Source organism: Eleutherodactylus coqui, chromosome 10 (genome assembly GCF_035609145.1).
Source record: "Eleutherodactylus coqui strain aEleCoq1 chromosome 10, aEleCoq1.hap1, whole genome shotgun sequence".
NCBI lineage: Eukaryota > Metazoa > Chordata > Amphibia > Anura > Eleutherodactylidae > Eleutherodactylus > Eleutherodactylus coqui.
In genome coordinates this window covers 36,712,194-36,736,863 of record NC_089846.1, presented here as the reverse complement: position 1 = coordinate 36,736,863, position 24,670 = coordinate 36,712,194, and the positions used below count along the sequence as shown (strand labels likewise).

The following is a 24,670-nucleotide window of genomic DNA, read 5'->3' as shown; positions in this document are numbered from 1 at the left end:
CACCAGGCAGAAGACCGCACAGCGCAAGCGCGTCTAAAAATGCCAGAAGACAGCGAATTTAGACAGATCCATGGCGACGGGGACGCTAGCAACGGAGCAGGTAAGTGAATAACTTCTGTATGGCTCATAATTAATGCACGATGTATATTACAAAGTGCATTAATATGGCCATACAGAAGTGTATGACCCCACTTGCTTTCACGAGACAACCCCTTTAATTCACCATGTATCCCGCGGCCGCGCAACGCACTCGTAAGACACGGTAAAAAAAAATGCCCGTGAACACGAGGCCGCGCAGTTTGAGCTGGGAGTCCGTGTGCCGTTCTTACTTCTGTACTTCCTGATGGAGACCATGTTTTTCGGTGACAGATTTTCAGTTACTATATCCCACAGCTATCGGCCATTACTTGAGGACGGCTCCTCTAGAAGATGTGTTTCTGTATACACAACCATCTATAAGATATACTGCCGGCCCGCTATTAGACAGCACTGGCTTATGAGCCTCTGAAGCTGCCGCTATACATACATCAGTCCTACATCCACGGATCTTCTCTCCCCCTCACTGCACATCTAGCCACAAAGGTAGCAAAATAAAACTTGTTTCTTCAAAATTTGGTTCTTGTTCTCCTCTATTGTGTGTGGAAATAACAGAGAAGCCGCGGGCGCCGTCCCCCCTGCAGGGTTTAACCGGGCCGCAGCGCTGCTGCAGAAACAAGGATTTTTGCAACACAGCAAGAGAAATAGAAAAAGTAAAGTGTTAACCAGAGAAGCTGGTGCCGAAGAGCGGGGACACCACAGGACGCCCGGCTGTTTATACGGACACCTACTAAGCGGAATGTTTTATTTCCTACGTGGAGAAATAACCCCTCCCCCTCATATCTATACATGAAATATAACGTTATTACCATTAACCTACTAATGGTATTGACCACTTTTCATAAAACTCCGGCTACCTTCTTAAGGCCCATTTAGACAACGATTATTGCTCAAAAGCCATCTTTTGAGCCATAACCGTTGGGTGTAAATGGTAAATGTGCCCATCTTTCACTTTCCTGTCGAATGATGGAATTCAGTTCTGCATGAAATCTATTGTTCAGCAAAACAACTGATAAGCAGGACCGCAAGCTGTATTCTGCTCAGGGAGCTCTGATAACAGCTGATTACATTGTCTCAGCTGTCAGCCCCATGGCAGATCAAAGCGAAAGTAATCAGGAAACAGCGGGTGGTCTGTTCCCTGAATACAGCTCCTGGCTGCTCACACGCAACTAATTGGTACTAATAGGCATTAGTACCAAGTAGTAATTTTCGCAAAATGATCGCTCAAAAGCCACCTTTTAAGTAATCATCTTTATGGTGTAAATGTACCTTACATTTCAGTTTTGTCTATACACACACACTCATTGGGGTTTATTATTTTTGGGATGACAGAAAGTTGCAGTTTTGGCGTACGTGCACCTCGTAGGGCATTTATTATGTGTCACGCCACTAAGAAATGCAAACAGCAACCAGATTATTATTGAAAGGGGTAGTTGCCATCATTCTTATAATATGGCTGAGTTGATAAACATACACCTCTAATCTCCTAAGGCCGGTTTCACACAAGTGGATTCAGGGATTGGAATCCGCACAGAGAAACCGCAGCAAAACGCTTGCATTGCAAAGCACGCAAATTTGCTTTTTCGCTTACACTCGTGGATACGAATTGCGTATTCCGTGAGTGGAGGAAAACTCATGGCATGTTCTATTTTGCTGTGGAATCTGAAGTCAATGGAGGGCGTCCGAACCGCAGCCCATATGCAATTAACAGTGCCATCGCTTAGCAACAGCGCAGGAAATACAAACATTGAAGAAAAAAAATCTGTACTGCGCATGACTGATGGCGAACCACCTCGGTCATACGCAATGCAGAAGTCTCAGTTACACAGGGTCACCGCCGGCTTCACAGCCGGAATCCACTGCAGAATCCGACCCGGTCGTGTGAAGCCGGCCTAACTACGAGAAACTGCCTCTGCTGCATGAAAGGGGTTGTCCGGTTACCAATGTTCCCCACTGTATCACCAACTGTACTAAAATAATAAAATCTGCAGTATTTACCGGTCCTCTGCCACTGCAATTCAATGCTGTATCCCTGCTGTCCTTCCGGTGTTTGTTGTTGAAGATGATGTCACCAGATGTCAGGTGACCACTGTGGCCAATTAGAGGCTGCAGGATCCCCATTCTGAACTCTTGGCACCCAGGATGTGACCACTAATGCCACGACAGGCTGTGACGCTGCAGTGGGCACGTGATATCTGGTGCCATCATCTTCAAACAAACACCGAGAGGAAAGTGGGGCTTCAGTGTTGGATTGCCATGGCAGAGGACGGGTAGATACAGACGATTTTATTTTAGCACAGTAGGTGTTATATGGGGAATTTTGTCCGACAGCCATAAAACCCCTTTAAGAGAGAGCCTATGGAGAGAGAGCAGCCATACAGTCCCTCCTTACACTGATCTGCATTCATCACTAATGGGCAGGAAGTCCATCAACACATCACTGGAACCCAAGGAGTTGAGTAAAGAACTGAAGCCCAACTATTCACCCTGTCACAGCCATAGGCCACCTGAAAAGTTGGCAATAACCTATCCATTACCCCCTGACCACCAAGGCACTCATGAAAAGAAAAACTGCTGAATAATTTGAAACTTTTTGATGCTTATAGGGGTTTCCCAACATTTAAAGTTATCCTGCATCTACAGGAAGGGGAATATAGGATGGGTAGGGGTCCAACCAATCACGAGAACTAGGTTTCCATATCCTCTCATATTAATGGAGCGGTGGTTGAGTAGATGCGTTTGTGCTCCATTTAACTGTATTGGGACTGCCAGTGATGGCCGAGTGCTTTCAATTGCCTATCTCTGTCAGTTCCACAGGGATGAATGGAGCGGCAGAGCGCATGTGTTTAGGCATATGACTGCTCAAGCCAATCACTGGTCTCTGCGTGATACCACAGATGCCAGTCATTGGCCAGAGCTGAGATGGACATGTAATTGTCCAACCAGGTAGTGAGCGGAGACTCCGTGACCAGAGGAGGGGGGCAGCCAACATATGAGCATACCTCTTTTTTTTTTTTTTCAAATGTACTCACCAAACAACCCCTTTGATCCCCAATATTGAGCTACATTTCATTGTGTAGTAGTCTAATGCACTGGGTCACATGGTATAGCGCTTCAGCCACCTTCCCAGTTTCAGGGACGTTAAGGCGAAAGTGCAGGTACTCTTTAATGTCTGTCTCAGTTCAACCTATAGTCTATATCTATTCACATATATTCTTTCATAGGGGAGAGAGCAGTGCTATAGTAGGACCATGCAGCACATGCACCTACTGTAGTGTGTACATACCATAAGCAGGTGCAGCAGCGCTGTATCCATACGGGGCTGCGTAACCTAAAAGAAAAAGAAAATATTTGTAAAATGACCTATTCTGTGAAAAGAAGTTGTTTTTATACTTTTAAACTTGAAGAGATCTCATAAAATATACATAAATTGGGAGTCCATATGCTGAGCCTTGTAGAAGCCTTGTATACCTTGTAGAAGTGGGGGGTCATGGTCATCAGTATATGTTAGAAGTACAAGGAGGGTGATAAATACATGAAATGCTGATAGGCCTGTTTCACATGAGCGTATTTATAAACGTTCGTACCATTGATCCGCGATACGGACGTATTATAAAACAAGATGCATCCGTGTTGCTTCAGTATTTCATTTTTTTTGTATTTTCTTTCATTAGTATTACTTTCTATTGAGCAAAAAAGGATCTGCTTTTGCCCAATAGAAAATACTACCAATGAAAGGAAATATGGCCGCAATACTGATGCATCCATATTATACGCACTCTCCATAGACTTCTGCCCCATCACTACACAACAAGGACTAAAACAACTTTATTTGGGTGAAGCAGTCTGATAGAGAGCGGATGTCCATAAGAAACAATTGCTGCCCCTATATTAAACTGTCTGCACTAAACATCACTACTCTCCATTAGATAGAAGGTTATTCAGCGTCTATGCTAAGAAACAATGAACTCAGCTCCATACTATATTACAGGATGTAACGGAGGGGATTTAAGGACTTGCTTAACTTATTTTGTAGATTATGTTAAAATGTAAAATACTGTTAAGGGTGAAGGGCAACTAAGAACACATTCTTATGGTCAATAGGAAGTCAGATTAGTGGGTGTTGCGCACCTCTGCCATCACTTATTTCCCAAAGGAATCAATCAGAGTGTTGAAAACAAATGCCCAATTCGTGCTTCCTCTGACTATAAAGGTCAAGGACTGGTCCTTCACAAACTGGATAGCTGGTTATCCTGTTTAAAATGGGGTGACTTAATGTGCTTGGCCAACTCAAGTCCAGGGGTACACAACATGCGGCCCACAATACCATTCTGTGCAGCCCTAATCATCTGGACACAGAAATATCTATGCGTGGCTGTCTGGGTCCCCTGAATATTAGGACGAGTACTAAGGGTGCACTGTGTAGCTATGTCTGGGTCCCATATATATAAGGACAAGTATTAAGGGTCCCCTATATATTAGGACAAGTAGTAAGGGTGTACTGTGTAGCCACATCTGGGTCCCCTATATATTAGGACAAGTACTAAGGGTGCACTGTGTAGCCATGTCTGGATCCCTATATATTAGGACAAGTACTAAGGGTGCACTGTGTAGCCATGTCTTAGTCCCCTATACATTAGGACAAGTACTAAGGGTGCACTGTGTAGTCATGTCTGGGTCCCCTATGTATTAGGACAAGTACTAAGGGTGCACTGTGTAGCCATGTCTGGGTTCCCTATATATTAGGACAAGTACTAAGGGTGCACTGTGTAGCTATGTCTGGGTTCCCTATATATTAGGACAAGTACTAAGGGTGCACTGTGTAGTCATGTCTGGGTCCCCTATATATTAGGACAAGTACTAAGGGTGCACTGTGTAGTCATGTCTGGGTCCCCTATATATTAGGACAAGTACTAAGGGTGCACTGTGCAGCCACGTCTGGGTCCCCTTAGTGCCTTATGCAAGTACCTGCCCGCTCGTCTCTAAAGATTCGGGTGCCGACGGGGGAGAGTGGTGAATTGCGAGAGTGAGAGAGAGAGAGATTCTCTCCCCCCCCCCCCTCCCCGGTCTTCCCCGCCGGCACCCGAATCTTTAGAGATGAGCGGGCAGGTACTCGCATAAGGCACTACTTGCTCGAGTAGTTTGCCTTAGCGAGTACGCTCGCTCATCTCAACTCGACATCCATCATCTACAATGGAGAGAGCCACGTGCAGTGTCTCCTCCTCTCTGGAGTGCTGAAGGTGACATTTCACATACAGCTGTGAGTCCTGGAAGAGGAACTTACTTTGAATATTTTGGAATCTTATGATCTACCACAAATGCTTCATGTGGGAATACCCTTGCGGCCCTTGGAAGTGGTTCAGTATGGCAATGTGGCCCTTAGACCAGAACAAGTTGTGTTCCCCTGCTCAAGTCAATGAATTAAGATTTTGAATATATAACAACACGTATTATAAATAGAAAAACAGAAATGAAAAAAAAAATATATATATATGATATATATGATGTCAGGATAATGACCCTGGCATATTATATACACATACCTGGAGCAATGTACCCAGGAGCAGCTGCAGCCCCCACAAAAGCTCCCCGTGTCAATGCCACTCGTCCACGTCCTCGAGCTGCCTGTACGGCTGCGGATACCGCTGTGCTGACCGCTCCTTTTGTCTGAGGTTACATGGAAAGAAAATGAATTCATTAATTCCAGAACGAACAGTAAGCACCACTGCGGGTTTCATAATAAGCTGTATCAGCACTTACAGGTTGGGAGAGGTACAGTTCCTCCTTAAGGAGAGCACCTAAAAGGTTTGAGGAGACTTATAAGGCCATGCATCCTCCTCTGGGAAATATGCAAATGAGAAGATTGAACAATGCCTCAACATCGCCACCTATTGGAAGGCAGCATTTCAATGTTCAATCTTTTAAGAGGCCTTACAGCAATGACTGGGAATATAAATAAAATCTATATTTTCCTTCTGGAGAAGACTTTGGTTTATATTCCCAGTCATTCCTTTAAGACCTGTTAAAAAGGGCAGACATTAACTTGCAGGAATGCTGCCTTCTAATAGGTGGCGCTGTAGAGGCATCTTCCCATATGCTGTTTCCTATGGAAGCCTAATCTGCTAAATCATTTGACATACTTCGGACTCCCATTTATTATTGGCGGTGCACAGAAACCAGATGTATATACGGCATCCCACTTCCTAGACTAATGCAGAAATAACCCATGTTTCCTTCTGCTATCTTTAACAGCTGGACGGGGAGAGAGCATGCTCTGCTGCTTCCTGTCTGGGAAACAAGTCATACATAACCGAAATGAACTCCAGCAACACATTAACATAGGCAGAGAGAGATCTGGGAAAGATAAAGTAGCTGAATTAATCTCCGCACTGTCCTTATAATGAAAATGAACTGCTAACTGCATAATTAATGCAATGTGTCCGGGCTCTATAAAAGCCCTTGTAGAACACTGGGGAAGTATCACATCCTACTGCGCACCTTACGGTTGTTCTTTATGGGTTTATGAAGATCCTGCAGGCTAAAAAGGATAAAACTTGGAATATTTGTGTGTGCCTATAATTGGTTATGGGGGTGGTTGGTGTACCCATCTGTTTATCACCTCTGCATGCGGTGTGGGGAACAAGTCATCATTCGGTCCTATGTACAACCGTCGTGTTCCTACATTCTTCAAGGATTCTTGCAGCCGAACGTATCGTGCTTCATAGTAGCGGGATGGTTTAGTTGGAGTATAGAAAACAAACACAATGCCCTGACAAATGTGTTCTCGTAAAGCCCTGGTATGCAGACGCCACATGGAAGATACCCAGGTAACCCTGCCCTGCAAAGTGGATTCCCCCAGGCAAAAAGTTCTACAGTAAGAGCCAATCATTTTCCGTTCAGGGATCAAAGCCGAAGAAGAATCTGCATCCCCGCACTTGTACTAAAAGCTCTATTCATGTAACCGCCTTATCAGTCGTTTTAGTTTAATGTGAAACCCCTCATTTTTCCACATAACACTTATCCTAAAACGTGATTATCCACTCGAGGAAATCGTCGGATTGGTTTATTTCAGTATTTTTCATGCTTATTTGTGACTATTTAGACGAAAGCAGTGGGAATACTCCGCGTTACAAGTGCTGCATTTCAGGGTTGCCGCTCGGTCACCGTGCACAGAGTATACATATAGAAGTATGGGGGCTGGATAGCAAAAGTCACGATAAGGCATGAATAGAGGTGAGGAGATGCTCCTCCCTGAATCTGGTGTTGGAGAGCGGCAGCAGGGCCGGTGTCCTCACCTGCTACCTTTGCAGGTTTACATCACCCATGAAAGAAGCATGGGTTGCCTATATGGTGCATAGACCTCAACCCTTTCATGACCAAGGGACATTCGTGCGCCAGGTCACATTCTGCAGGTCTGGCATCCCCACTTTCAAAAAGTCATAACTTTATTTTTCGGAAGACTTCTCTACCGCACATGAGGGCTTGTTTTTTTCACGGGAGGTGTTGTCTTGTTCAGTGGTAAACATTTCTAAGTGGTGTGAAAAGGTAAAGAAAACCACAACTGCACCATATTTGGGGTGGGTATTTTTAGATTGTTCACGATGCAGTAAAAACGACATGTTATCCTGTGGCTCAATACCATTACAGTGATCCCAAATTTATGCAGTGTGTTTATATATATATATATATATATATATTATATATATATATATATATATATAGTAATGCCTAAAAAAAAAAAAACTACTTAAAAAAAATTGCTTCTTCTCACCATATTTTGACTCCCGTAACTTTATTTTTCTATTAATGGGGCTGTATAATAAGGGCTCCTTTTATTGTGGGGCGACCTGTATTGGTACTATTGGCAAAATGACTTTTTGATAGTTCTTTTTTTCTATTTTTAAATGGAGACAGAGCGACCAAAAAAATGCAATTGTGCCATCGGATATATATTTTTTTTCTACTGAAGTTAATCATGAAGGATTACAAATATGCTGTTTTAATAAACTGGGCCTTTACACATGCATTGATACAAATTTTTAGATTTTATTTTATTTACATTTTAGATGCAAAACTGGTAAAGGGTCACATAATCATTACCCTTAAAGAGTTAGTGCCAAGATAGAAAGTTATTCCTTATCCATAGGGTAGGGGGATAAGATTCTGATCAATGACAGTCCAACCGCTGGCACCACCACCAGTCCCAAGAACTGGGGTCCTCAAGGTCCCCACATGAATGGAACGGTGGTCATATGTGCTCTGTTGCTCCATTTACTTCAATGTGTGTAAAAGTAAGAAATATCAGTCAGAGAATAAAACATGAATTCTAGTAATTATTATTTTTTATATATGTCAGACTAATGGTAAGATCATTAATAGAGATGAGCGAGCACGCTCGGATAAGGCAGTTACTCGAGCGAGCATCGCTCTTCTCGAGTAACTGCATTCTCGTCGGGGGGGGTGGGGGGGTGAGAGAGAGAGGGATCTCTCTCACTCTCCCCCCCGCCCCCACCCCGAGCCTGCTCGGACGAGAATGCAGTTACTTGAGAAGAGCGATGCTCACTCGAGTAGCTGCCTTAACCGAGAGTGCTCGCTCATCTCTAATCATTAATCATTCTGTTATATAACATGGGAGCCTCACCTGTGGAATAATCTTCTTCTTCTTGTTATTCGCTGCATTTGGCCCAGAGAACAGTTTCTCAAGAGCAGCGAGTGCTGCACTGGCTTTTGCTACTTTCTTGTTTGGACCGGCTCCTCTGAACTTCTGCGTGTCCACCTCAACCTATGATACAAAGACCAAAAATGTACAGTAACATTGCAATTATCACATACTGTGGAGACAGCGGAGCTGGCAAATTGTCAGAAATGACAGATAAATGGACGTTTCCATACAACAATCATTCATACATCTACACTTATATATACATGTCAGGGGGCAGGAGTGACCGTTTATGTTGGGCACTAATGTGTATGTAGTGGTCTATACTTCTATGGCCTTACATTGGTCATTAAGGTTTTCGACAAGTCACAGAGGAGCTGCGGCCACAACAGGGACAATCCATCAGGTAATTTACATTATAAGATATACTGACCATCTGTATTTGAAAATACAGTCCGCTGAACCTTCCTTTAAAAAGTTGAAAAAAAAAAAAAAAAAGTATGCTAATGCTAACTGGCCTGATTGTGGCCAAAAGTATGTTCGGAGTGATTTGAGCCCTACGGATACGTTTAATATATGTGCTGGCATTTTTTACGACATATATGTTAAAGTCTTCCTGTTGTTTTAGGTGACTTTTCAGAATAAGCTGCTTTGTGTGGACATGGGGAATAACGGTATTTCTGGCAATTCTGGGACCTTTAGCCTGTAATTTCCATTAGTTTTCCCCTCTGCAGACTATATATCTAGTTTTCAGTTGTCCCCAAGTTACTGGGTGGAGATTAGCTGCTAGGTCATCTCCATGCATTGTACACGGAGAAGAGGAGGATATATTTTTAAGCACTCTGTAGAACAGCCTCAAAACAAAAAGTATTATGGAAGACATAATACAGCAGTACTGAGCAGTGTAGATGTGATTTCAATAGCTGCAAGATGGTACACCCCAGTTATCTGCTGTAACCTCATCTATTTGAGTCTTTCTGCCTTTCTCTCCCATAGGCTACATGAGACAACACCCACCCCCACTTCCTGTTCTCCGTTTTATCATCTCTATTACTAGAGATGACTTCACTAGGCAATGGGCAGCAAATTAAAATGAAGGGACCCCCCTAGTGGCCAGCACTTTAGAGTGATTTTTCAGCACAAAATAATTTTAAATAACTAAAATGTGCTAGTTAGGACATCGGCGATCACATAATTACAGGTTGTCTCATATATATATTCTGCTTGCTAAACACGAAAACAATAGCAGAATCCCCCCCCCCCCCCCAGTCCTTCTAATATATATATGTACAGGTACGTCCATACCAAAATTTTTATATATATATATATTTTTTTATTTTGCAACTTCCCAAAGAAAGAAAATGCATTTTTTTTCTATAGCTGCATTTAAAGACCCCTGACATTTTTTTCCCCATCAACAGTGCTGTGTGAGGGGTTTTATTTTGTGGGATGAGTTGTACTTTTCAATGACACCATTTTTGATTGCTTTCTATTACTTTTTTGTGAGGCGAGCTATGAAAAATGCCAAGGCGGTGGGGGCCTCATGGGCAGTCTGTCATGGTGTCTCTGCTTCGCAAGTGTGTAGGGGGGGCTACCTGGTCGTCCCTGAACACTTTCTCTAAGTTCTACCATATCCACACTTTTGTGTCAGCCGACTCTTCGCTAGGGCAGAAGGTTTTACAGACGGCTGTAAACTGACCGCATGCGTTTATGATTTTCCTTTTCCCTCCCTCGGGGACTGCTTTAGGACGCCCACGGTCTTTGCTGTGTCCCCCAATGACACGAATGAGAAAAGAGGATATTTTTACTCACTGTAAAATCATTTGGGGAACACAGCACTAACTCCTTATTTATAGGACACCGTTTTTTGTCCTGACCAGGACCGCGTTTCTGCAAGTTGTACATGGTGCTGTGTTTTCGTTCCAGCTATAACCTTTGTGTCATATTGCTAATTATTGTTGTCTTTCCATTCCCACGTGGCTTCTCCTACTGCTGGCATACAAACGGATTAGCCTGGTGTCGGCAGGGAGGGATACAGCTAGTGGGCGGAGCTAACACTTTTGTGCTTAGTGTCGCCTCCTAGTGGCAGTAGCTATATCCCACGGTCTTGCCGTGTCCCCCAATGACGAGACGAGAAAGATTTTACGGTGAGTAAAAAAATCCTCTTATTGTTCAGGATTAGAAAAAAAAAGTTTTTTTTTTAACCTCAACAAACAGTGCTACTTTTGTTCAAGGGCCGTGTTTGGTATTGCAGCTCTTTCCCATTTAAGAGAATAGAGCTGAACTCTATTGCCTAATGACATTTTTTTTCTAAGGCTATGGACAATCCCTTTAAATATATTACATGAACATAGAGGTGCTGTAGACCCCTCAGTATCACACAATGCTTTTAAAACAGAATATAAACTCACCTCCATTACGAACCGCTTATCATGGCTTCCCCCACTCTCCGATATTAACTCATATTTCAGCCCTCTTCGCTTTTCATTTAGCTCCATGACGGGATTTTTTCCACTCGCTGTAAGAATGGGACCCTGAGTCCTGACCTGCGGGGACAAATTATACTAAGACAAATACATCATATGGAAATAAATCCCCTGCTTGTGTACAAACCCAAGGGCCAAGACAACTGTGCTCAACTGCAATATTCTAATTGAATTACTTATTCATTAAATTAATTAGCGATTGTGATCATTTAGGACTTCAGATGTTAACTGATGTAATTACTATGATCTCACAAATGGTTCCAAAAGATTATGTAGAGAAAACACAAAACAGAGTTGCCCATTAGTCAATTAACCTCTGCTGGATTGTGCAGGTTCTTGGAGCACTTCTCAGCTCTACAGACATGTCTGCTTTCAGAAATACTGGCATTTCTAACACTTCTGGAGCATCTTATCTTAGAACTCTGCATTGTTTAACTGTGTAAGGGAAAACTCTGTGGACAAGGGAAATGGTGACACCCAGTTCATTTATTCATTTCCAGGAGGAGTAAAGGAGGAACATCAGACTTTTAAGAAATAATATACATTTTATATGAAATATATTTATTTAGTATTTAAAAAAAAAACATGACAGGAGAGCAAAATATATGAGAAAAGAAAGGAAAGCGACAATCTATAAAAAGTGCACACGCCGAATAAAGAAGCAAATGCATATTTTATTGACAAACCCACTAGAAACAAAAACATAAAAACACTGAAAATGAGCATTGCTACCCTCACAATATAGGGCAAGTAAAGCCATGCAACTAACAACAATATATCATATAAGCAGAGGTAAAGGCTATATGTATCATGTGATCATTCACGCATGCGTTTGTTAACCCTTCACATGCGCCATTCTGAAGACTATAATGCATAACGTCATGTCCACCCACCGGTGAGGGTGGTTAATATCATTAATATTGAATGGTGTGCAGGTATGACATGGTTACCCCCCGAGGAAGCCATCAGTGTATAGAGTCGGGAAGGAGTTTTATCCCCAATAGGGGCTAATTAGCTCGCTGGGTTTTTTTTTGCCTTCCTCTGGACCAACAAGGGGTAGGTTAACACGGGCTGAACTAGATGGACATTTGTCTTCATTCAGCCTAACATACTATGTTACTATAATGATATGCGTGGGGTTTCCTTTGCTTATCGGTCAAGATATTTTCTTGTTTTAGACAGCGTCTCCAACTGTTATCATGGGGTTTGGTAACGGTTCACGTTTCTTTATATTGGATGTCATGTTATATTACTACATTATCTTTTATCCCTTTTCTTACTTTTTTTGTATTTGCACTTTATTTCTCATTGTGTATTTTACACTTCATAGCCAGTAGGGATCTTTTTGTATATATTATGTATATATTATGCAGTGTATGTTAACCCTTCATGACTGACAATTTGGGAGTGTAGCCTTTTTATCGGTTGTATGTATTTACTTGCCCCATATTGTGAGGGTAGTAATGGTCATTGTCTTTAGTGTTTTTATTCCTGTCTCTAGTGCGTTTGTCAAAATATACATTTGCTTTTATTTGGGGTTGGGCAGTTTTTATACATTGTGTCACTTTCCTTTCTTTTGAGATATATTGTCCATTGACACCATAGCAGCACCCTACCCCATTTATTGTGGTGACCACTCCCCGACATGTTTTGGTTACTGGAGAGCAGAATAGTCGTCATTAAAGGGAACGTGTCACATTGACCATGCAGTCCTATATGAGGGCAGCATGTTAGAGAGCAGACGGAGCTGAGCATTTTGATATATAGTTTTATAAGACATATTCAGTAAAATACAACTTGCATTCTATTCATTTCAACCACTGCTCTTTCGATACGTGGGGTCCTTTTACACAGGATGATGTAAGACGCCTGACAGTCCTCCCAGAGATAATCGCTCCAGTGTTTTCACAGAGGAGCCACGATTGCTCAGTGAATAGAGGTGGAACATCGGTGATCGCTTCAATCTGCCCACCTTCATTCACAGTAAACAGGCAGTAGTTCATAGATGAATGACTGCCTGTTCACACAGTCTGATTATAGTTTGATATTTATCCCTGCCGGCCTAAAGTAGATGAATGATAAATGATCGAATTATCGCTCATCATTCAGTCGCTGGCAGCATTTGCACTGAACGATTATTGGTTAGATTCCCACGATCCAGCGAGAATCCGAATGATAGTTTTGTGTAAAAGGGCCCTTAAGAGTCCAGTGGGTGGTCTTATCTGTGAATGATTGCCATCTGTGTATACACTGTCATGCAGGGAAGACTGTCAATAACTGAACAGGACCCCTGGACCGCCCACTGGACTCCTGAGCACAGAAAGAACAGGGATTTTATAGGACTAAATTATATGTTATACTGAAAGAAACCCTCTGGTCCAAGGGACAAAATTTGTCCAGGGACTGGTGGTGAGGGAAGTTCTTGGGGCCCCACTGTGATTTTTCAAGATGGCTGCAGAACTCGTCATTACTCAGTGCACTCTGTGTGATGGTAGTCTGACAATGCATATTGTTTTCGGATTGGCTAGCGCTGCTTACATAAGTAATGTTGGCCAATGAGAGCAATGTGTAGTATCTTAGACTATTGATGCGCCACCAATACACAGTGTGCATCAGGTAGTCTAAAAATTGCCCCGGCCATCTTGGTACACCACAGAAGGGTCCCATGAACAAGCAGATCGTGGGCAGAAACAATGGCACCAGGTAGTATAACTTACCCCTCTGATTCCTGGACAAAGTTTGTCCTGGGACTGGAGGGTTGTCTGAATATTTTCTTACAAAATGATATATCAATCTGCTCAGCTACTTCTCCAGTATTACATGCCGCCTGCAGATCAGACTCCAAGTTCAACATGACAGGTTCCCTTTAAACAATACAGGCATAAATACTCACAAGTCAGGGACTTTCACAGGAAGTCAATTAATGGGGAAAATGACATCAATCTGTTCAAAGGCCTATAATAAGATACAGTAATTGGAGCAAGTTCATTACTTTGAATGTTCTGACTGGTTCCTTCTTTCCTACTGTATCATCTGCTGCTTGCCCAGCATTATGCAATGTTATGGACATAACTTCCCCTGTATGGTCTGTGTGTCAGCGCTGGTTTTGTACTCGAGGACTATATTGTTTCCCTTTGTATCCGGCTTCCAAATAATGATATTGATTTGTATTCTGTAGAGCATTTCCACATCGTATTAACACAGGCTCTAGAGCAATATGTCTATATAATATTATTTCAGTTTCTACTTTGCCCCCATATAATATTTATTAGGTACTGGTTTAATGATAAGCACAGTCTAATTATAATCATCTTTCATGGTGATTACGTTTATTGGATGGATTTTTATCTTATAACTTGGTGAGTAACAGCTTAGTTACATCGTAAAAGGAGACTTCAATATAAAACGGTTGGCTAGGATAAATTGTGGAATAATTCAGCACATTTAGGGCCTTTGTAAGCCCTTTGACAAACCCTAATTTTCTTTATATACTAAAGGGGTATTCCAGCTATTTAAATTGAAGGTTCTAGGCTTTGGAAAGTGATAACATCTTATTTTGCAATATAAATGTTATAAAACCTGCTTGACCCAACCCATCGCACCTCCTCCCAAATCTTAACACCCTCTTCATTCCAGCCCTCACCCACCTGTTCAACCCATCACTGACTACAGGCATCTTTCCTTTGTCCTTCCAACATGCATACATCACACCCATCCTCAAAATACCACCCCTCCTTCCTTTCTCCATGTCCAGCTACCACCTCATATCGCTGATCCCTTTTGTGTCAAAATTTCTAAAACAGCAGGTCCACTTTGAACTGTCCTCCTAACTCTCCTTCAACTTGCTGTGTGACCAATAGCAATCAGATTTCTGACCCCACCACTCTAGTGAAACTGCCCTAACCAAAATAGTTAACAGTTTGCTAAGTGTAAAACAATAATCCTCTGCCTTTGACACGGCTGACCACCCCCTCCTGCTACAAACTCTCTCTTCCCTTGGCATCACAAACTTGTCCCTTTTCTGGACCTCCTTGTAGCTCACTAACTGAAAGTTTAGGGTCTCCTACTCTCAAACCTCATCCTCGCCTCATCCTCTCTCTCTTGTTGCCCCCAAGGCTCTGTACTAGGACCCCTACTCCATCTACACCCATGGCTTAGAACAGCTTATACAATCCCATGGCTTTCAGTACAATCTTTACGCCGAGGACACAACAAATCTACTTCTTTGGCTCAGACGTTACCTATCTTCTTATCAAGAATCCCTGAGTGTCTATCAGCTATATCCTCCTCTTCCAGCTTCCTAAAACTCAACATGAAAAAACTGAACTCAATCTCCCCCCCACCACCAGATCTATTCATCACTATGAATGGCTTTACACTTTAACCAGTTCCACAAGTCTGTTGTCTCAGTGTTATATCTGACTCTGCCTTCTCCTTCAAACCACACAAACAAGCCCTCGTTGCCTCCTGCCGCCTTTAGCTCAAAAATATCTCTCGGATATGATCCTTCCTTAACCCCAAGTCAACAAAATGCTAGTGCATTCCCTCATCTTCTCCCATCTGGGCTACTTCAACATTCTTCTCTGCAGCCTTTCTTCCAATGCCCTTGTGCCCCACCAATGGGCACCAATCCATCTTCAACTCTTCTGCCTGCCTTATCCACTTCTCCCGCCCATTACTCTTCTGTCTCTCCCCTATGCCAATCCCTTCACTGCTTGCATATTACCCAGAGAATATAATTCAATATCATTAATGACATACGAGGCCGTCCACAACGTCACCTCCATACATTTCTGACCAAATCTCCCGATATCTCCTCACTCGTACCCGCTTGTGATTGCAAAACCACCTCTTCCTCTACTCTTCCCTGGTATGCTCCTCACATAATCAGCTCCAGGATTTATCCCGTGTGATGCCTATACTCTGGAACTCGCTACCTCAACCTTTCAGACTCTCAATCACATGGGAAAATTTCAAAAAGGAACCTGAAAACACACCTCTTCAAATCAAGCCTAAAACCTTCAGTAACCCCATTGGCACCCCAAGATGAACACCTTCTAAGCTCCCCTATGGTCTCCTTCCCTTGTCCTGTATACTGTAAGCCCTTGCGGGCAGGGTCCTCTCTCCCTCTGTATCAATTTGTTAGCCATTTAGTGGATGATTCCAGTTTAACGTTTCTGTTTTACATGTAACATGGTTATATATGTAGTAGTACTTGTACCCATATGTAGTACAAGGTTGTCTAACCCGATTCTCCAATTCTACAGCACCGTGGAATTAAAGGGGTTGTCTCGCGAAAGCAAGTGGGGTTATACACTTCTGTATGGCCATATTAATGCACTTTGTAATATACATCGTGCATTAAGTATGAGCCATACAGAAGTTATTCACTTACCTGCTCCGTTGCTGGCGTCCCCGTCTCCATGGCTCCGTCTAATTTCGCTGGCTTCTTGCTTTTTTAGACGCGCTTGCGCTGTGCGGTCTTCTGCCTGGTGAACGGGGCCGCTTGTGCCGGAGAGCTGCTCACCGCGTCGTCATCGTAGCTCCGCCCCATCACGTGTGCCGATTCCAGCCAATCAGGAGGCTGGAATCGGCAATGAAACGCAAGGAAGGAGAAGAAAATCCATGGTGCACCATGGGAGAAGACCCGCGGTCCACCGTGGAAGACGACCAGCGGCGCCATCTTTAAAAGAAGAATAGAAGAAGCTGCAGAACGCTGATGCAGGTAAGTGCAATGTGCTTTTTAAAAACTAACCCATGCTTTCTTTTTAACAGGACAGAATGCGGGGGTAAGTGAAAAAAATTTTTTTTCGCTTTCGCCGCGAGACAACCCCTTTAATGGTGCTTTATAAATAAATAAATTACAACAACTTGTTTTACAAAGCTGCAGTGCAGAAATATTACTTTCCCTGTAGTCTTCTTCCCTTCCCCTGCAGTGGTGCAGATCAGCTTAGGTGCAACTCTCATCAGACAGCACATGGACACCCGGACGTGTGTTGTCTGATTTATGGCCTGGCACCACATTGACATGCATTAGTATCTCCCATTTCTTGTTTGTGATACAGACAAGAAAAGAATACACAACGAGTTTTTTCATGAGAACCATCAGTCCCTGTAAAAAACATCAGTGTCCATGTTCTGATAACCCTACAATGGGGCCATATGCGGTCTAGGCTAATCCATTTTACTAAAAAACACAGATTTTTTTTTTTTTTTTTACAGAGGAGGTTTCTGAACGTTTAGGAAAAGGGCAACTACAATCTGGTGGAAGGTGAAGAAGATGGCAATTTACCATAATCTGATATATTACAATATTATAAGCAGTCTTCCAGACGCGGGCTGCCTGTATACAAGTTAGACCCCAGACTTGAGTTGCAGATGTTCACAGTAGGGCAACAAAAGGAGGCCAATAAGCTGGATATTTATAGGCAACCATCATTTCAGAGATGTTTTATCACGACTTCTACATTTTACAAACTGTAAAGGTTTTAGATTTGGTTAAAGCATAACTTCATAAATGAAACTTTACTGTTCTTCTGACTCCTTATGTGCAGTTCCTGTTTAGCAATTTTCGCTCCCTACTCCTCCCGCCTTTAGCTTCTGGCCATGAAGTATTTGTTTGACAGCTACTGTTTTACTTCTTATTGGGCTACATTTCTGCCATTCAGTCACCCAGGGGATCCTCCTCACCCACAGGCATAAGTCAGCCACCCACAGTGACAGAATCCAGCACCCTCCCACGTGTGTCTCATTCCGCAGTGTTACGTTCGATGGAATAGAATTGGAAATATCTGGAATGAGCAAAGAAATTTTATTCCTTCATTCTTGATGAGTCGAACAGACCAGAGCATTTATCCCAATTTACAGCCGTCAAGATTAGAAGGATCAAGAGGACCTATATATGTGATTTTAATGGGAACGGTGCAATACTTCATTTCACCTGCGGTGGTGCTGTATGGGAATTCCTCACAGATTATAGTTGATCGCTGCTAGGATCTGCAGCAGAGCGCCCAGTGATCATTGCATCAGTGGGAGACTGAACAAAAGGGGATTGGTGACAGTGGATAACCCCTTTAACAAAAAATGCTCCCAAAAGGCTGATTTAATGAAGTCCCTCTATGGGCCAGAATGCTCTGAATGAAAGCAGAAGTAATGATGCATTGTGTGTGTTCCTTTAAAATATCTGCATTGTGTGTAATAGATCTACCCTATCAGAAGCCAATTTTCTTTCCTATTTTGTAGGACGCACTGAAGATAAACTGTCCCCTCTAGACATTACACCTCTGCAGGCTTTAGGAAATATCCGGTAGAAAGCTTCAAGTATTAAGTACCGGTACAAAGGTTGATGATGGGATAAATATATTTGATTTCTATAGCACAAGCCGGTTATTCTGGTCTCGCCTTACAAAGGCTGCACTTAGCGAATATTGAATTGCCTTCATGCAGAAAGGAGCAGGGAGACTTTACAATACAAGCTATAGCCTGGTGTTCAGAGGTGGGTTATCCATAGTCCTGATTTTACATCTTCCACAAATCCACTTGGCAAATAATCACCTGTAAAGAGAAGTTCTTGGGTCGTCACATTCTATAAAGTTACTAAGAATTCAATCTCATCCTTTTTCAAAGTTTTCCTGTTAATGCTGGATTGAAGCCAATATGGCCACCATTACAGATCATGCAAGCATGGTCAGCCAAACTTTCTGAAAAGCAAATCTTCCTAATCATACATCGTTAGGAGAGCAGAAAGATTAATCACTACAAAACCAGGCAGATTACCGATTCACAAGTCTGACTAAGAGGAGTGACCACCTCAACATGGACGTGTAATGGAGCCTATATTGGCACAGGTATAAATGTAGACCATGTGGCTGCTATCAGGCCTTGATAGGTCCTATCCATCTTTGCTACTGTGTGGCAAGAACCTAAGCAGGACTCTCCTCTGTATAGCAAATGCTTGTTAGCATTCAAGGGATGAAGAACGGGTCCAGATGGAGTTAATAGAACTATTCCTGTAGCACCATTCCAGGCCATGCATAAACATCCAATCGGACGGGGTGGTGAGTATCGGACCGGAGGATAGGTCATCTTGCAAAACCACTTTAAATGTAGATTAAACCATATGTTTTTTACCTCTAGAGTGTTGGACCCATCTGTGCTGGAGCTTCCCGTATTACTGCTCGAATTTGATGAGACAGTCTCATTCTTTCCTTCACTGTCTGATTTTTCATCTGAACTAAGACATTCCATATCTGTGTCGAAGCCTGTAGGATAACCCATAGCCTGTAAAACCTGCGCAGAAGAAAAAAAAGTATCATGAGATCGTTGCTTAAAAGAGCAGCATCCTATAGACAGCAACTAAAGCGCAGGTATCTTCTATAGCGATTGGGAGACTGTTAAGCTGCTACATCACATTTAAACATTGCATGTAAATATATGAAGTAAACAAAAAGTTGCATGATGAGTGACATCTGTCTCGATGGACATAGAAGTCTAGCGCAAAAAAAGTGTTTGTGCAACTTCATCCTATCTAAAAAAAGAAAAAACAAAAAAACATGCTTAGAGAAGAAAAAAAACAAAACAACAAAAACACAACTCTAAAAAGGTGCAAGTAACTAAATTCTTTGTGTATAGACTCAACTTTTTGTGGAGCCCGAAATAGTTGATTTTACAGTGGACGAGGGACTGACACATGTGGCTTGCAAAGGACGATATAGAAAAGTTTTTGCATCCCCCTCCTGCTAATAGCAGCAACAGTTCCTTCAGGGAGAACCACACAAGCCAACAGCGATAACCAAGACTCAACAAGTCCTAACTCACTGGTTTTCTTACTTCTGTGTTAGTAAGTAAGAGAACAGTCTGGCGGCGTGACAGCAAGATCTACTAGCACATTGTTATCTAGGGTTTGGCCACCACTCCTGTAAGGTGCCATGTCCAAGCAGGGTTTCCATATTTGATAGCTAGTAATATCTATCTGCCATATAAATGATAGCATGAATGATGCCACCCACTGGAAGCAGTCACTTGGCGAGCGCCCATCAGCTCCGAGCAGCTGACTGACAGCTATCTTAAGAAAGACAAGCCAGCAAGTTCTCCTGCTTCCACTGCCCAAAAACATGCAAGGATTCTTTCAGATGTATACGGGTGAGGGATTCTTCCTACTAAAGTTGCTTTTGTTTACTCATCCCATTAGTAGGCAGGACTTATGCCAATCATTAACAGCCAATTTTTTTTTTACTGACCTAACTAATTGGCTTTAAACCTGCGCATACACCTTTTTAAGGCAGTGTCTTGGCTGGCTAGTGACTGCTCCAATTGCCAGGAATGGAAAAACTTCAGATCCTAGCAGTTTAACCCCTTACATACCACAATCAATGGCAGTCATGGGGAACCATGCTACGGTTGCTAGAGGCTTGACAACAGCCTCCGTGTCTGCCATGTAACTTGCCCTGATACACTCTGCCTTCAGCAGAGTCTAATAGGCTGACATCATAAGCATAGTAGAATGCGCTGTATAAGTAATGCAGTGCACTATCCTAGTGATTGAAGATGGCATCTTCAAGTCCTGTTGAGGGACTAAAAAAAGTTAAGTAAAGTCTAACTTTTCAAAAAAAAAAAAAAGAAAAAAAAGCACTTTTACCCCCTACCCTCCCCCACAAAATACCTTTTTTTAATGGATAAAACACCAAACACTTTTTTTTTTTTAAGTAACACAAGTGATATTATTGTTTCTAACAACCCAAACAATGAGAAATGTTATTTGTCTTGCATAGTGAAACCATTAAAAGTAATACCAGAATTGTTAATTTTTTCTTCCCTTCACACCCCCCTCCTAAAAAAAAAAACACGATTCAAAACTCATGTGTACCCCCAAAAGGTACCAATTAAAACTACAACTGTTTCCACAAAAAACAAGAACTTGCATAACTCCACTGCCGGAATAATAAAAATGACATGGGTCTATCGCCTAAATAAACCTGGTATGTGATTTTGCTGATTCAGATAAGAAAATTCTTACGTTATTTTTACCAAATTCTGGATGCTGTGGAAATAAACCCAAAAAATAATTGTGGAATTTTTGGGTGTTTTTTTTCCCATCTCCCTCCTAAAAATTGTAATAAAAATTGTATAACACATTACATGTAACCCAGAGGGGTGTAATTAAAAAGTACAACGTGTCACACAAAAAATAAGACCTCATACGGCTATGTCGATGAGTTAAAGCAAGAGATGAGCAAGTATACTTGCTAAAGGCAATTGCTCGAGCGAGCATTACCCTTAGCGAGTACCTGCCTGCTCGAGACGAAAGGTTCGGGTGCCGGCGCGGGGGAGCGGTGAGTAGCGGCAGTCAGCAGGAGGGAGCGGGGGGGGGGGGAGAGAGAGATCTTCCCTCCGTTCCGCCCCGCTCTCCCCCGAAGCTCCCTGCCCGCCGCCAGCACCTGAACCTTTTGCCTCGAGCGGGCAGGTACTCGCTAAGGGCAATGCTCGCTCGAGCAATTGCCTTTAGCGAGTATACTCGCTCATCTCTAGTTATAGCTCTTGCAATCACTTGGTCCTTAACCCATTAAGGACCAAGCACAGTAAATATACGGCGCCTGGTCCCAGGCTTAAAGCCCAGCCGATAGTAAGATTATGGCAGGGATTTAAGCCTCCTGCTCTGTAATCAGAGGGCAGGACAGGTTGTCAGCTGTTTGTCACAGTTTATAACCTGTAGGAGAAGGCAGGTGGTGTTTTTAACCCTTTCTTCTCCTTCACAGAGTACACAGTGCTCAATGAGCGCTGTGTACTGAAAAGTGAAAATAGAAGTGTAACTTCCACTACGAAAGCTGGGGGTGGGGGGGTTGGGCATGTGATCAGCTGTGCCAGTAACTACTGACACTACAGGGGTTGTTTTCCCCTGTAACTGGGGCTCCTATGGATGCCCCAGCTACAGTGAAAAAGTGTCAAATAAAAAAAAACAGAAAACATCTGAATGTCCCCCAGAGGTCTTATATGACGTGATGGGGGACACAGATAGTAAAAAACATAATTACATACATCAGTAACTAAAAATTACAGAATAAAATAACAATACATACAAAAGAAAGAAAATAACCCATAGCCGACGCCAACCAAAACAGTCGCCGTATGCGTCCTGTAAATAAAACCCTACATACTATATATCAAAACGTCTGAAACAAATAGAGGAACCCGTTCCCATACTTTATTTTATAAATATATTAATTAAAAAAAAAACTAGAAATATTTATACAAGGGATGGGTTAAAAAAAAAAAAAAAAAAAGTTTATTACTTACCAGAATCCCCGCGCTGCAGCGACTTCTTTCTTCCTTTACCAAGATGGCCGCCGGAACCTTCACCCACGATGCACCGCGGGTCTTCTCCCATGGTGCACCGTGGGCTCTGTGCGGTCCATTGCCAATTCCAGCCTCCTGATTGGCTGGAATCGGCACACGTGACGGGGCGGAGCTACGAGGACCAGCTCTCCGGCACGAGCGTCCCCATTCACCAGGGAGAAGACCGGACTGCGCAAGCGCGGCTAAAAACGCCAGAAGACAGCGAATTTAGACGGATCCATGGCGACGGGGACGCTAGCAACGGAACAGGTAAGTGAATAACTTCTGTATGGCTCATATTTAATGCACGATGTATATTACAAAGTGCATTAATATGGCCATACAGAAGTGCTGAACCCCACTTGATTTCACGAGACAACCCCTTTAAAGCACAAAATAGGGCAGTCACTATAAGGGTTTTTCTGGAAGTTTACCTTATGTGAACCGCGTGTGCTGCGGTTTATGGCACTGCATATACAGTAAGGCTGCAGCATGGACACTTGTGTCACTATATTAGTACTACAATGCTACAATGAGCACCGCTGCCTCTCATGCTACTTATCAGTGGAGGTCCTAGGGGAAGGTTCCCTACCGATTACACCTCTATTCTAAAAGATAGGCCATTAATATAAAAATACCGGAAAATACAAAGAAACCGCATAGCGGCCCATGTGACTGCATGCCTTTAATGAAATGAAAACTATCCTACGTGAGAACAGAAAAGTGTTCACCATTCAGTGGTTCTAAAAGGGCAGGAGACTTATTATTTATATCATCATGGAAAGAATGTTTCACCTGATGTTTCCCATTACCACCGAGCAAGCAGATTTGTATATCTTCCCTGCGATAATGTTAACAATAGCATTTCTAAGCCCTGACGTGATCCACCACCGTACTAATGATTTTACAGAGTGCTTTATCTACCTTATCAACAACAGATGTCCTCAATAATCTGGACACCCCGTGTGTCTATGGTAACAATCACTTCTGGCAGATGAAAACTTGTTGACATTTTTTGTTCTGCAGGTAGTTATCGCTTATCTTCCTGCATTTAACCCTTTCCAATCCACTATCTGACATCTGAGGACATTCTGATTGAAGGCTGCACAGCTCCGATGTCGGAAGACGTCCGGCAGGGTATTCTTACTGTATATTACAGGCCGCTCTGTTGTCGGGGGGGGGGGGGGGCCTCTCCAGCATGTCCCATACCGCAGTACTGGCTCTAGCCAGCAGATGGCGCCATTGTATAATGTCAGAAAGAGAAAGCCCCCTAGGAAACCCTGAATCCAAAATTGCATTACGAAGGGTTAAAGCACCATGGACGGCCGTATTCTCCTTGCATACATGTTCAAACATACAAAAGAAATTGGGAAAACACACTCACTTTTACTGCAACGTGAAGCTTGGCTGTCTTCTTGGATGGTCCAGAGGCCTCGTGAGTTGTACCGTCCACATCCACAGACATGGTAAAGACTGGTGCGTGAACTGGACCCGACTGAGACAGCAGTTTGTACTGCAGGCCAGGCCTAATCTGGTTAAGTCGCATCAGTGCATTCATTGGCTGGTTTGATTCTATGGCTTTGCTGTCTAAAACTAGAGTTGAAGATATATTTTATTAAAATATATTATTCCACACACAAGTCTATGTAGCTATGTGAGTGCGCCTTACACCCCTGTTCTGTACTGGGGCAATAGTCATAGCTTGAACACATTATTTTACTGAAGTAATGCATTCTACGTGTGAAGTCTTTATTTAAGTAAAAAGCCTTTTTTCACTTGGATCTTACTTTTGCGTAAGTTGCGTCTCATTTTCTTATTTGGATCTTTGTCATCACAAGAACCGTCATCGTATGGTCTCTTCAAACCTGAAAAAGAAGAGGCGAGAAGAAAAGTCAGGTTAGTAAACACCGACGCAACTGACAGTGACTGTCCATCTTTACGCTCCAGCTTGGTTTGAGGGCCACAATTCTGCAATAATTCATTTCTTGGGCTGCATTCACATTGCTAAATGGTCAAGTAGATCCAGCACCAGTACCATGCATAAAAGTCAATCCTTTATTGATAAAAGGTATTAAAAGTCCAATGTGCACAGGATTAA

General features: G+C 42.7%; 1 protein-coding gene across 4 annotated transcripts in view; it reads right to left on the bottom strand.

Moving 5' to 3' along the window:
• STRBP (spermatid perinuclear RNA binding protein) overlaps positions 1-24,670 on the bottom strand; it is a 134,087-nt gene that overhangs the window by 2,191 nt on the left and 107,226 nt on the right. For all 4 annotated transcript variants that reach the window (XM_066580807.1, XM_066580810.1, XM_066580809.1 and 1 more), the window contains exons 12-18: positions 24,360-24,437; positions 23,957-24,165; positions 19,372-19,530; positions 11,167-11,301; positions 8,738-8,878; positions 5,640-5,763; positions 3,383-3,427 (exon numbers count right to left, since the gene is read on the bottom strand). In XM_066580807.1, coding sequence (XP_066436904.1) covers positions 3,383-3,427; positions 5,640-5,763; positions 8,738-8,878; positions 11,167-11,301; positions 19,372-19,530; positions 23,957-24,165; positions 24,360-24,437 — 891 coding nt within the window. The remainder of the gene's footprint in view (positions 1-3,382; positions 3,428-5,639; positions 5,764-8,737; positions 8,879-11,166; positions 11,302-19,371; positions 19,531-23,956; positions 24,166-24,359; positions 24,438-24,670) is intronic.